General features: G+C 38.0%; 1 protein-coding gene across 2 annotated transcripts in view; it reads right to left on the bottom strand.

The window, feature by feature from the left end:
• EPHA3 (EPH receptor A3) overlaps positions 1 to 15,226 on the bottom strand; it is a 339,305-nt gene that overhangs the window by 52,614 nt on the left and 271,465 nt on the right. For both annotated transcript variants that reach the window (XM_032795093.2, XM_032795094.2), the window contains exons 8-11: positions 11,283 to 11,385; positions 10,741 to 10,808; positions 6,764 to 6,889; positions 138 to 323 (exon numbers count right to left, since the gene is read on the bottom strand). In XM_032795093.2, coding sequence (XP_032650984.1) covers positions 138 to 323; positions 6,764 to 6,889; positions 10,741 to 10,808; positions 11,283 to 11,385 — 483 coding nt within the window. The remainder of the gene's footprint in view (positions 1 to 137; positions 324 to 6,763; positions 6,890 to 10,740; positions 10,809 to 11,282; positions 11,386 to 15,226) is intronic.

The following is a 15,226-nucleotide window of genomic DNA, read 5'->3' as shown; positions in this document are numbered from 1 at the left end:
AAGTAGTTTGAACACATTCTACTAAGGCGAGTGCATAAAACAATTCTGGTGGGTTTTCAGAATGCATTTTTTGAAAAACTAGTTTATTGAAACACTGTTCAGCATGCCCAAAGATGGTGTATACTCTACGCTCTTACTTTTGGTGACAACTCCCTCGAGACGAATGATGTTCGGATGGTCAAACTGTCCCATGATGCTCGCCTCCCCCAAGAAATCTCTTCTCTGCTTTTCGGTATAGCCAACTTTCAGGGTTTTGATTGCCACTGAAATTTCCTTTTTAGAAGGAAGCTTGAGGCGCCCACTGCACACTTCTCCAAATTCACCTGGCAAGGTGGAGGGGAGACAAAATGTGAAATCTAGTTATTCCAGCTGGAACTTCAGAGAGAAGTCTTAGCATTATAGAAGAGTCACTGAGGCAGTATCTTAGTGCACAAGTCAGGGATCTGAATTCTAAGCATGAGACTTTCAGGCAGTCACTTAACTTTTCCATGCCTCAGTTCTCCACCTGTAAAATTGGGTTAATGTCACTGAGCTATTTAACGGGTCCTGATGGCTCCAGAACAATGAGGGCAGAGAGTTCACTTCAGGTGTGAACTGATGCAGTGTAGGACAGCCGCAGGAGGACAAACTGAATTGGTATAGTTATAACCAAAGCGGTGATGCATCTGCATGGACCTTGAACTAATATAATTCTGACCAAAATAGAGTTAAGCTGATTTCAAAGCAGTTTAATTATTTCAGTGTAAGTAGTGAGACAAACCACTATAAGAAAATTTGAGTATGGATACCTGGCAGTAGCTGCCAGAAAAAAGGAAGGTTGTATTGTACAGCCTTCCCATGCAGACAGGTCCTTTGTAATATTAATCAATTAGGACCTGATCTTGTAAACACTCATAATGTGACTTGTATGGATCTATGAGACTACCGTGGCAATAAGATCTACATTTGATAGTGTTTGCAGGATAGAGTCCTTCGTGAAGTGCTTTTGGATCCTGAGATGGAAAATGGTAGATATTTTCTAAATATTTTTATGCATAATTTCCTGGGTCAACTTTGTTCAGTATTATATGCATATCAGCAAAAAAGGACTAATTTATAATTCAGGATCCCCTCCAAAAAAATTATCTCATGTTCCACTTTGACAAACACAAAATGTGTGGACAAACTGATACGTTATAATCTCATTCATGCTTTACTAAATTCTGCATCTACTTAATGAATATAAAAACAACAAAACAACTGAACCAGGACAATTTTAATATCATAAAGAAAAGCTGCTATGGCAGCTGATTTTGACTCTCAGTAATCTAAATTCCAAATATTTTACAGGAATATTTCACATAATATAATGAACACTGCATACTATCAAAACTCCAATATTCATCTTTTTTATGCAATATAAAGAACACAATGAAAAATGTAGCAAAAATGGATAAATATGCATAAATTGCACGTTAGGTGTATAAGTGACCACTCTTTTATAGTTTATGATTGTGGTAGTAAGTGCATGTGACTTCCCCTGGGTGGGTTAGTTAAAAGACATAAAAAACATTTTGTTGAACAGACAACAATGGAATTGCAAAGACTTTTTTCTCCCATAGGCCAGAGATGCATGGGGCTATTTTTTAATGTTCACTCTATATTGATAATCACCTGGTCAGTTCTCTTCCTGAAAATGCTTTAGATTTAAATGGAATGCTGTCCCCTAAATACCATAATTAGTCAGATGTTCTTGTGTAGAAAAATTTGGCTTAGAAAGGAACAAAAGATACAGATTTGAATCTGGACAAGTTCATTTTCAGGCCAATCAGGAATTTTGTTCATGGATGCGAATGATATAGCATGTTAAGAGCAATTATCTGTTCATACATTAACTTCCTACTAGTTACAATGTAACAATCTAATGTGAAGTAGGATTATCTAAGCCTATGGACATCAAAAGCACTTTACAACACAATGATTCACTCTAACATCAAGGAATTGATAAGCAGTGTTTCTGGATACTAAAATGACTGGGAAGTGTGGGAATAAAATATTTTGAAGTCCACTCTTTATCTTGTGCATTGGTTTTCGTGGATTTAGTGCTCAGAGAAGCATGCCTGCTGGATTGACAGTGCTAGTTCCTCCACATCTACCCATGAGTATGCCTCCACCCTATTTTGGAGCTATCGACTCTAGGGTGAGAGGGTCGTCATTCTCCACATGCCTTGTTTTCTGAGATTGTGAACAATGGTGCCAAATGAGACTTGTTTTTTGTTTTGCTTATTTTTATTAACATATAGGACTGTCTCCTTGTAAATTAACAGAGGCGATCAATTTAAATGACATATGCCATCCCACAGGTATCATATGGCAACAATTTATCATCAGCACTACTCTGGATTGAATTTGAACCAACAACCCAGAAGCAAAAGACTCAATATCACATCACCAATCTCTATATTATCCAGTCCTCTAGCTAGGATCTTGTTATGCCATTAATGGCATAAAAATTAAAGTAAATTAAGGTGGAATAAAAGAGTGTGTGGAAATATCTCTACATACAATGGTGTACACTATTATAATAATATTCATTATATTATACCCACATTTTCTAAGTTATCTCTACCTACATATTGCAAAGCCACCCACAGGTTAAGAAAATATTGTTTTAAATCATTTCTGAGTTCTGTGGAGTGCTAAATTCTGTTCCAGAACTTACACAAACCACAAAACTTCCTGATTAATCTCCCTCCCCAAGCTCTGCAAGCTAAAACTGCCAATATGCTTTATTAAGAGGAAACAGCGCGTCAGTTCAGTTATTACCCTCAGCTCAATAGTGTTAGAACACCCTGTGAGAGGAAGACCAAAGCATGGCTTTAAAACAAGAAGAAGAAAAAAAAACTTGCAATAAATCTTGTGATGTCCCAGCTTTGTATTTGCTTTTCTTTATGCTTTAATGGTCTGCAAAGCTATAACAAGCTACTCTCTTACAACTACTGTTTGGTCACTGCCAATGGGGCTTGTATTTATGGTTTCAGAAGCTGGGCATTCAGGCATTCCATCCTTCATCTCTGACCAGAGTCATGAGTGAGCTGATTATTTGATGTTTGTTTGATTTTTTGTGAAGGGAAAGGTTATACTTGATGTCTTACTTCTCTCTGTACCATTTAGCACCAACTGTGCAATTTGGGCATAAGATTAATTAAGATGATTTATAAAAGTACAATAATCTTATTTCAGACCCAGTTTGAAAATCCTGTTTTCCTGATTTTCAGAAATGATGAGCACTCACAAATCTCACTGAAGCCAATAGGAGCTACAAGGCATTCAACACCTCTGAAAATCAAATCACATACCAGTAAGACACAAGGCCCCACTCGGTTGACTGCTTCATCTGTGAATAATGAGTTTACCTACATAAAACAATTTTTTTGGATTTCATGTAAACACTGTTATGCTTTCTGAGCTGCCAAGAAAAATAAGTTAATCCTTAAATAGAGTATAACAAGGCTCCTGGGGTGTTCCAACTGGATCAGCCTTTAGTCTCTTAGCATACAGTACAGGATGGGCACTGTTAGAGACCAGCTAACCAACACCCATACTGACAAGGCAACTAAAACAATTATACCACACCTTTCTCCTATGAACCATTGTTCTGTATCCACTTAGTGGTACCCATCTGAGAAAAATGGACTGGATTCCAGCTGAAAATAAGAGTGGTCACTATCTCAATTTAGAAGGCAAGGGGGGCTGTGCATACTAATGAGAAAGCAGATAATGTGAGGGAGGTTTTAAGAAAGAATACTAGTGGTTTTCCCTGAAATGCTTCAGTATTATTCCCTTCTTAGGCCACATTCATGGAGTCTGCATTACATGCCTTTCAGTCTGGTATGTCCCTTTGTCAGTAGAATGCAAATAGATATTATTGAAGGGCAGTACATGATTTAAATCAACTCAGGGAATACCAAATGTTTCTGTTAAACTAGTTGTTCACTGCATCAGCATTTTGTTATGAATTTAGACCCAGGGGAAGAATAGTAGATGAGCCTGTGAAATTGATTACTGCCTTTCTTCTGGTGTCTTTTAAATCAAAACTCCACTGCTGTGTGTGGAATGCCCAGTGACATCCCAGCTCCACCACAGATTGGGGAGGCAGCAAGGCTGAAAATTTCATAAACTTTGTGAACCTCACCAATCTCAGAGACATATATTGCAAACTGTAATTAATGTGCTGTAAACTGTACTGAAAAGGGAGCGGATAATCCATAAATGTTAGATGTGCATTGTTTAATAAGGCATTATACTAAATGTCTGTTCAATCTTCAAAAGAAACACAAACACTTAGGCCCAGTTTCAGCAAAGCACTTGCTTAATTCCATTCTCAGTCAAGAAAGTTCTTACTATATGCTTACCTCCCCTTTTAAACCAATGGCACTTAACCACATGCTTTGCTGCATTGGGTCCTTAAAAAAAATAAGTGAAGTGTTTTAAATAAAGGAATGAATCTGGTGAAAACTTGAAACAAGGGAGGCCTAACTTGAATTTTCTGATGCTCAGCCTCTAACTCATATCCCTTATATATTGTTGGAGGTGCCATTAGAGATATTTTCTTGTTGTACAGGGATATATTTTCAAAGTAACATAGTTAAGGAGGGCCTTTCCCTACTCCTCCCATTAAAGTCCCATGGCTAAAGTCCTGTGGAACAATTTAAGGAACTGCACCAAAATGTCAAGATTACCTCTCAGTTCTGCTGCTTCTGAATGCAATGTCTTTACCACTTCACTCCTCTGTTCTTACCCACATTTGTAAAGAAGGTGATGATAGGCAGGGAAACACCAAGACATCAGCTCAAATAGCATTTAAAATAAAGCCAGAATGTTCCCCTCCACACATGGGAACAGAGAAGAGACTAGGAATGTGGTTGGAGGGAGTACAAACTCAATAGAAGACCCTCCAGGGTATTTCATGGGATTGGGGTTCTAGTAGAGACATGCTGCCATGAGGCTGATATGAGACTAGGAATACTAGAGGCAGCAAGGGGGCACAAGATCCTCACAGAGCTCATCCATCTGTCAGCTCCTCTGAGATCAGTGTAGATCTCAAGGGATTTGCAGGTCTTCAGGGTCAAACTTATTGCCATTTCTACTCAGGTGGAATGAGAAAAGGAATTTCTTTTTTTCTTATAGTCTCTCTTTCTTCCCCTTTGCAATACATTTATTTTCAGGCTTCTTTGAATCAAGTCTGTCCCCCCTCAATTTCATATAATATCATATTCACCATAATAAAAATACATCATAACAATGAGCTATATATAAGGTATATAATTGCAAATCTTCTGTTTTTAAGATTTCTATGGTGCATGGCGACTAACATGTTCACCAGGAACCTTAAGGTTATCCGGGATGACTGTGGGCAGCTTCACAGAAACAAAACTTGCTCCTGAATTTGGATTTTTTTAATCTCTCTCTCTCTTTCTGTCCCCCACCCCATGTTATGTCTACCACATCTGTGTGTAGTGTGCACACTGTAACACTGACTTTATTGAGGATGATGGAGGACAGTGCACTCTTGTGGGATAAAATTAAAACTACCAGGGAACACAAATTTCACTATTGTGGAAAATAATCTGACTGTTTCACACTCACCCTAGCAGCAGCAAAAAATAAAATAAAATAATAATAAAAAGAAATGGCACAATATTCCTTTAAGAGGGGCCAGTGGTGAGGTGCACTGAATGCACTTGCTTGGCTTTTTTCTTAAAAAAAGAAAATCCTACCAAAGCTTTCATCATACAACAGAAGTCTGTTCTTTCTCAAATCTCCTCAAAATTTGAACAGTAAAATATTAGGGGAAAAGTGAGAAGGAAGCAATAAAATCAATCATCAGAGAATATCTAGCAATTTTCACTGGATTAAAAATGGATTCTGATTCTCACATAAATGATTTCATTTAGGAGGAAAGCGAAGACGCTAATTTTCTGTTTGACAAACCACATTCTGTCACTGTACATGAAGGAGTGAGTGTCTACCACACAAAGAGTTACATGCTACATTGCAATAGCGACAATGTAATTCAGTGAGATATTCAGTAATTTTTTACTTTTACTCTGTAATCCACCCATTTTTACTGTTTGTTTTTATTAAAACCAGAATTCAAGGGCAGCTATATGGCTCAGACGATTGGTTATGGGACAAAGAACCCTTCACTCCTAAATCACTAATTCAAATCCAAACCAGTGACAAAATCAAGCCAGTGATCAAAGGTCAAAGCAGTGTGATGAATATTTGGTGACCTGTATGAAATAAGTTTGAGGTATCAGTCCAGTCCAAATAGTCACATGTCCATATAAGAAAGCGCATCTTCACAGTTAGCACTGTTTCCCATGCTGACAGATTCTAAAGAGAGACTCAGTCCATGCCCATTCAGTCCCATGAACAAGCCTTTCATTCTTTGTGGTGCTTTCTCCAGAAGAGGGTGGAGTGGTAGTTTTGGGAAAAGGATCATGTTGTTGTCTGAGAAAAATCTCAGATGTGTGTGTCCAGAATTGGCAATCCAGAACCTTTCGCATGCACTAAAGTCAGCTTGTTAATCTGTTCAACTTCATCTCAATAACTGTTCGCTTCTTGCTATGAAAAGAGAATGCTACAGTTACACTTTGCCAATACCTGTCTAAATGTGTCCAGGTGTAATCCATTAAGGTAAATGGGCATAAAGATTTAGCGTAATATACTGCAGAAATCACGTAATGTCTTTTAATTTGACATTAATTATGGCTGTTACCTGCTCCGACAACTTTATCTATTGATATACTGGTAGCGTCTAGTTCCTTGGCAAATTCATGGACAGCCTGATTGGGGTCCTCGTATGTATGTGGATCTACATAAGTTCTGAGACCTGGGAGTTTTACTGTTAAAAAAAGAGAGAGAGAAAAAACATTACTTGTTGTTAATTACTCACACCTAGGAAACCAAATGTGAGAATAAACTGCAATATATGAACCCGGCAAATCACTATAGCAATAAAAGGGCCCATTACTTCCCCAGACTGAACATGTGAAATGAGCTTCTTTTGAAGGTTTCTGAGATTTCAGGTATTAGTAACATGGACATGAACTTGAAGCTCAGAAACAAATACCCCTTTTCATGTCGTTAATGCATTTATTTGTAGGCAGATACCATCAGGTTTGAAAGGATGCTTTTAAACTCACCTGTACTTGATAAGCTTAGTGGCTTTTTGAATATTAAAGCTCAATATTATCAAGTTCTCTCTCTGTTGAGATGCTTCTTTACACTTCCATTTTTGGGGGTAGTACACAGAGGCAAGGCCTCACATGCATATGGTAATACTGCAGTGTAACATGAAGTGTTCTTTAAAAAGATTCCACGGAACACTAACTTCAAACATTTTTGCTCTGAATATGCTCAGACTTCCAACTGGATGCATTAGAAAAGATGTAATGTATGAACAAAAGTTAAAAACGGTGGAAATAATTAGCACTCTATAAGGATAGTGGCAGATTATTGTTATTATTTAGCTTTCGTGACAAATAAGGCTGACACCAACGTTATCATATCATTGCCTTCCGCAGTTTTCTGGTCTGTGATTATCTGTTCATCCAGGGCAAGCAGTAGAATCAAATGCATGCCTGGGACTGTATGGCTTTTAGGGGAAAGTCACAAGTTGACCTCATTATTCCTTCCAGCAGCCAGGTGGGAGAGAGGAGAAATACATTCCAGATTCCCCCCCTGCCTCTGGCAATGTTACTGGAGGCAAGTCACAGACTTATTCTGCTTCCCCTGCCACTTAGTCATGGGCTGCTCCTGCTTGGGTCTGATAAATGAATACAGGGCCAGTTGTACAATTTAAGTAAGATGTTTCTTTAACAACAAGTAAAATAACCTACACACTCAGGAGTATCCTTTCCAAATATGGCCCTACAAATTGTGTCAGACCATATTTAAAATATGCTTTGCAATGGTTATGGAGAGAGAGAGGGAGGAGTGGGGAAGGGAAAGAGTCCTTTCCAACATCAGGTAGAACGTGGCATTATTTTAACAAACCATTACAAATGTCTTCTTGCAAAGCTTATGAAACATCAATTTTAAGAAAATTTATTGGCCTCAGAACTGACAGAGAAATTACAAAAATTAGTTCCCGTGCTAATTGCCTCTAAAACAATGCAAACTAAGAGTCATACTCTGAACAGAAGGGTCGTGTGTGAGTATACTATTAAATGCTGACTGTGTTTCCCTATAGGGTCAGATGATTAAAGAATCATTCACAAGTAAAACAAAATGTAATTGGCCGTATATTGCTGATGGTAAAAAAATCTTGTAAATGCTCCTTTCCGTCCAGGTTCAATGTATGTTAGAGGCTCCCACATAACCCCCAATAAAAATAACAATTAAAAGCTTCTGCATGGTGGGGGGTTTGGCTGCTGATTTTTAATGCTGACCCCAGAGGTTCCCAAGATCAGGCGATGGTGACTGCAAGGAGAATAATCCCTTCACACCCATAATTAAGGGCAGCCTGTATAGTAACTGGGTTCTATCATGAAAAACAGATAATAAACACATGCACATGTGTTAAGCTGTGCTACTTTACAGCTCCTTCTGTGCAAACATAATAATTCACATTTCCATTTTACCAGCATGAACTACCCAAAGGGTAGCGAAAAGTAGAAAGGGCCTAGCTAAAGAGGGCAAGGGGAGAGGATCTGAATAGGTGAAACATTTCTTGTCCTTTGAGGTACTATTATAGGATTTGTAATAAGGCTGCAGGGAATAGTTCATGGCTGGAGCTTTTTTTTAAGTAATTCAGAACTAACTGACTGAAATAGACCAGCTGCTGTATTTAAGATGCAGAAAGTTTATGACAGCCATGGAAGTTATTTTATCCTCTTGCAGTTAATACAAGAGAATTTTTGCTTCTTTGAATAAGACTGTAAAATAGCAGAAAAAAATAAAGTTTCAACAGCCACATGCGCGCACACAAAAAAATCCTGATTGCTATAATGTGTGTGCATGATCAGTTACTCCTTTTAGGATATTTCTCAGTAAATTTATCAAAGCTCAGAATATATGACCTATTGGATTCTCACCATATCCTCAGGATCAGCATGACACTACTCAGAAAACAGCACATAGACAGACAAAGTCAACTTTAAAGCAGTATAATCCACAGGAATTTAAGTGCACTGGCAAGTTTAAGAATAGTGATTGTGACATTCCATTGGGAGGCGGGGGTGAGAGCAAACCCTGACCTGTTATTTGTCCATGACACTTTCAGTTAATGGTGGCTTTTATTTTATAACCTAATTAAATTTGAGTGATGAAGCATTAATGTTATGGGACATACACAACTATACAGATTGTTTTAGCCTAGTTTGTTAGCTGTCAACGTGCTGCATTAAACAATCTGAGAACACAGCTTGTGTGTTCCATGAAATGGGGCAGGAGGCAGGGAGACAGAAAGAGAGAGAGAGAGCGAGCGCGTGTGTGTGCGGTTATTGGAGAAGAGATGGCTCTAGACAAAAAGTGTAATATGAACTCCAAGCATCAAAGACCCCATTGTGACTGTAATTAGGAAGCAGTTCTAATTTCCAGCTAGTGCAAGAGAATACTATTGTGGGAAAAGGTCATTTAATTTTTACTTCGGATGCTACTACCTACTACACCAAGCCACTGTCTTGGGAGATGGTAATGTCACTGCTATGTACAAAAGTGTACGTAAAGGGGAAAGCCATTTAGCCATAAAATAAAATAACCTTAAATTGCAATTTTCTACACAATATAAATACAAAATGCCATTTTTTTTACAGTGCTGTGTTGGGGCCATCGTTTGTAGATAAAGCTGTTTAAAAGCAGACTATGCACTTATTCTCAGAATGGACTAAGTGCATGAGAAACTGAAACTGTTTATGAATGGCAGCGTCAAAAACCAAGTTCTTTTCTGCGAGAATCATAAACACAAAAACAACATGAGTAATTAGCTTTAAGACGTTACAAGGGTGTCCAAAAAGAGGCCTTAGCCCAGTCAAGATCTTGTATCTTTATAAATCACTATTTGGTGATTGTAAAATAAGGCCCTGATCTAAAGACTATTGAGATCAATGGAAAGACTCCCATTCTCTTCAATAGACTTTGGATCAAGCCCTAAGAGAGCACAACTAAATGCTTCACTCTTGTCAGCTGGCTTCCGTGCATTAAGACATTACACAGAACACGTTCATTAAGCACAGTGAAATTTGTAAATGACACCACACTTAGCAGGCATTCCTATCGTCAGAAACTGCTCCAAAATCTCTTTCAATAAACTGAACCTAATTCAAATCGAAGTTTATTAGCAGACCAACTTTGTCAAGTAAACTGTTTTTGTTGGTCAAGATAGGATTCACTGTTTTCGCTTTTTGCGTAGGAAGATGTTATTTAGATGTCACCAATGGTTAATAATAAAGCAGTTGAAGCTGTGCTTCGCATTTCAGTAATGCACAGCTTAATTGATGTAGTATTACTAATCACATGTGTCATTTGAGAACAGCCCACACTTTTTTGTTCATTACTAATCTGACCCTGGAGGAAAGAGGTTGAAACAAAGATTAATTAGTGGGGAGAACTCTTCCCCACAAAAATAAAAAAATTATTTTCTCCCAATTGCATTTCAATTTATTAGTTTCCTTTTTATTTAATATGAAAAACATCAGTTGTCTTAGGGATTCACTTTGTAAAACAGGAAATTATAAGTCTTCAGTAACTTACAATGTCCATTACCAAAATGCAGCCTCTTCTCATCAGCACCATGTTTAGATTTGTTATAGCCACAGAATCTACAAGCAACAGAGAAAAAATATGAAGAAACATATAAAAGTTCATATGCCAATTGCATATGGAAACGGAATAAAATGTTTTCCCTAAACAATTAAATGCCTGTTTGAAAGTTTAATGATATTTATATTCTCTGTACCCTACAGAGGCAAGCTATGTTCTCAGGGCATTCAAGGCAATTGACTAATGAAAGGATTTGGTGATTTTTGACCCCTACAGTTTAGTTCTACAATTGCCTAAGAATGCGTTTGTAGCATTTTTTAACAACTACTATATGATTGGTGCTGCTATTGTTAGCAGGCTTATTACAGACTATGCAACAGTGCTCTGAGCTGGTAGGCAGCACACGACAGGAAGGTGAAGTCCAACTATTTTACTGTCTGACAACATTTGATTGACTGTGCTCATCAAGTCACCATGGCAGATGATGGAAAATGGAAGTAGGTGTAAATGTGTAAGACGGATGATGAACTAACCTCCCAATCAGGACATACACCACGACTGTGAGGAGAATAATTGCTACTGCAGTTGAAATGGCAATCATTACAACCTGGCTATTTTCGCTGGAGATGGAGAATGCTGGAAAGTTAAAAAAATAATGTAAATAAATTTAAAAAATGGCATTAAACACATCACAGCACACAAACCCAGGGCAGCTAATAAATTAGGTAACCACTGTTTTGTTCTGAACTTCGAAAACATCTTCCTGCCCTATTCTCAAGCAATTCTTCATCATATACAAACATATGGAGAGAAAGGGAAAGTTTCCCCTCATTGCCTTTGCCAGTTTGCAAAGGTTTTTGATGATAAAGATAGTGTTGTTATTGTTATGGATGCTGCTGCTGCTGCTAATATCTATTATTGTCATTCCTGAGGAAGGATGACTTTTTAGGGAAGAAGTCCAAGCAACTCAATACCTATCATTATTATTTATACTTCTATAAGATACTGTAGCTGAGGATCTCAAAGGTCTTTAGTGAGCTAAGCCCCATGATATCCTTGTGAGGCACGGGACTATTATCCTAATTTTACATTTGGGAAGAAACTGGATGGGAAAAATGCCTCTTCAGAATTAGGGCAACAAGTTTGTGGGCTGTTGAGCAGAGGGAAATGAAGAGAAGGAGATCCAAGATGGTAAGAATCTATAAATAAGCAACTCACTATGAGGTTCAGTGGGCAAGAACTCCTTAGTGATGGCTCAGTTTCTACATTGAAAGAAGTCTCTATGCATTATGGACATGATCTACCTCATGTTCCACAGATTAGAGACATATAACAGGGCTTGTGTGGCCTTGGTAGCCTAGTAATTGTGATCAAATTGTGGAAAACTTCATATCTACCCATATAAAATGTACAGCTATTATGGTGATATATATTTATAGTTGTGGCTTGTCATCTCTTCTCCAAAAGTATTGGTCGTCTTCTTTCTATTTATCTTACAGTGGCATCTTCAATGTGTACATATTTTAATCATGTTAAAAACAACCTGAAATGAACAGAAGTGATCTTTTCCCCCTTATCATTGCTACCATTGATGACTTTTTCTTGGTACTCCTTGTTTGGCAGTTATTCTAAAAGCTGAAGGTCATCACAATAACCATTTGAAACTAAGTGATTTTAAAACAAGGAGTTCAGTTATTTCCCAGAATAAGAGCTGGGTGAAGAAACAGCTCACATACCTCAAACATTCAAACATGTCAAGTGCAAGACCATTTGGCTTCTCGCTAAAAGTCTGTCTATTTTTATGACATTGTAGTCTCTGAACAGAATGTTTCTTAAACTTCAGACTCTCAATCCTTATTACAAGTCCATAAGTAAAATTTACCACTACAGTATCTGTGGTATAATCTTGAGTTACGTTATACCTTTGGAATCCCCTCTCCCCTGCAACACACACCTCTAAATTCACAGGTATGGCAAATTAATCATTGCTGAACACTGGATAGGAATATATTTAGAGAGTTGAAATTTCCCCCCCAAAATTTCATGTATACTGCAGTGGGGAAGTCTCTGGCCCAAATGTTCAAACCCGGATGCCAAAGCTTAGATACCTACATCCATATTTAGGCACCAAAATAAATGATCTAACTTTTAGAGATACCGGGCACCTGCTGCTCCTACTAGAGACAAAGTCAGCTTTAATATCAAGGGTGAACAAAGGTGGTGATAGCGCTAACATTTGGATGGATAGCTTTAACAAATGACTTTTGAAAGTCACTATAAAACACAGAGAGAATAGAGACCCTGGTTTAACAGAGCACTCAAGCACATGCTTAATTTCTCTAGTGCCCCAACTACAAATAAAGGACTCATACTTGCAAATGCTTACTTATTTCAGTAGTCCTTAAATTAACCGTGCCAATGACTTCAGTCAGGACATGTATGTGAGTAAAAGTGTGCTGGATACAACCCCACAAGAGAAGAGTTAATTAATTAAATTGGATTATGTTATTACATTATTGAAAAAAATAATTAATTTCTCTTGGAACTTCTTACTCTGGATGTTTGTTTTATGCTCAGAGGGTGTAAATTGCCCCCGTGCACAGGACCAGTATAAGGTCTGTTCACTACTTTGCTCCCATGTATATGGTGCATTGGCCTGGAATAGGTACTCTGCAGGAAGGGTGACCATTCTGAAAGCATTTTCATTCCATTCACAGACTGAAATTTTATCTTGCAAATTTTTCAGCTGGATTTTTTTTAATACACTTTTTTTTGGTTAACTTTTTGAAATCTGTCATTTTTTTTAAAAAATCCACCCCGTTGGACGACTAGTCAAAACTCATAAGGCAAAATACCCTAGAAAATGATCAGTGGAAAATGGGCCATATTGCCTGAAAGGGCCACATAACAGATGACAAATGATAAATAAAAACTGACAACTGGCCTGAAGAAAACCAAGCTAATCTTTTCTTCTAAAGTTACTGTAAAAAAAACACCAAATAATTAAAAAAAAAAAAAAGTAAGAAAGAAAATCATTTGGCAAAAAGTTTCACATTTAAATAAAGCCCATTAATGACTCCCCCTTCCCCCGATCTCTAGTTGTGCGACTCAAACTGTTTTTCCAAGCAAAAATGAAGGGGTATTGGCAGTTCAATTTTCAAACGAGGAAGAGTGCTGTACTGAAAGAGAGCATTCTAACTGCCTGCATAGGTAATTTTGCTCATTTAAAGAGTTTCATTGTGACTCACTGCAACTATTTATGCGTGCAAAAGTAAACTGGTATTACTCACGTGACCAAAGTTATGCATGTGCATAAATGTTTGCTTGACTAGGGCCTAAGTATCTATGGTCTCGATTCAGTACTGATTTCAATGGAATAACTCATTCTTAACATGAGATACATACTTAGTACACTGCTGAATCAGTATCTAAATGCACAGCTTGTGTACCTGTGTACAGATCTAAGGCCAGGTCTACACTATAAATTTACATCGGTATAACTACGTTGTCTGGGGGGGTGAAAAATCCACCCTTCCGCCCCGAGCAACCCAGTTATACCAACCTAACCGCCAGTGTAGATTAGATAGTGCTATATCAACGGAAGGGGTTCTCCCTTCAACATAGCTCCTGACTCTCAGCCCTAGTGTACACTACAAGGAGAGGCTGATGTAAGCTGCCTTACATCGACCTAACACTGCAAGTGTTTACATTAAAATGTAGCTCCCACCAATGTAACTTGCCCACTCCACCTCCGTGAGTGGCACGCCACTTAAGTCAATGCAATTAGGTCGATGCAGTGTCAGTGTAGACACTGCGTTCCTTACATAGACTGTTGCTGCCTTTCAGAATCTATCCCACAATGCCCCACACTGACAGTTAAATCAGTGCAAGTGCTCCTGATGAGGATGTGCACCGCTAACACAAGATGCACAGTGTGGACATGCAAAAGCAATGTAATTACTGTGGTGGCTGTAAGTTGACGTAAACTAGATCAACTTAATTTTGCAGAGTAGACTTTCTCTCCTGGAGGTGGATTAACTACACCAGAAGGAGAAACTCTGCCATCAGCATAGTAGCACCACTGCAGCGTTTTAAGTGCAGACATGCCCTTAAAATTGAAATGTAACATTTTGACAAGCTATTGCTGACCCTCTATTTGAAAACTGGGCCCAAACTTTCCTCAGAGGAGAAACATCAGGAAAGGTACATTGGACACCATAACTTTTAGTGTTTCCTTTAAAAACATCTCTAAGTATTTAAAATTGCTCTTTTGACTTTCTAACTTCAGACAGGACCAGCTCTTTCAGTGCGAATGGAACAAATAAAATAATCACTCAACTTTGTACTTCTATAGTAACTCCATCTAAAACACTCAAAGTGTTTCATAAAGGCTAGTGATTAAACCTCACATTACAAGAGTCAGGTGGATAAGTATTGTCTCCACCTTATAAAAGAGAAAACTGAGTCACAGGATTAA

The sequence above is a fragment of the Chelonoidis abingdonii genome, chromosome 1, assembly GCF_003597395.2.
Source record: "Chelonoidis abingdonii isolate Lonesome George chromosome 1, CheloAbing_2.0, whole genome shotgun sequence".
Classification (NCBI taxonomy): domain Eukaryota; kingdom Metazoa; phylum Chordata; order Testudines; family Testudinidae; genus Chelonoidis; species Chelonoidis abingdonii.
The sequence above is the reverse complement of the archived record's forward strand: the minus strand, read 5'-3'. Positions and strand labels throughout refer to the sequence as shown.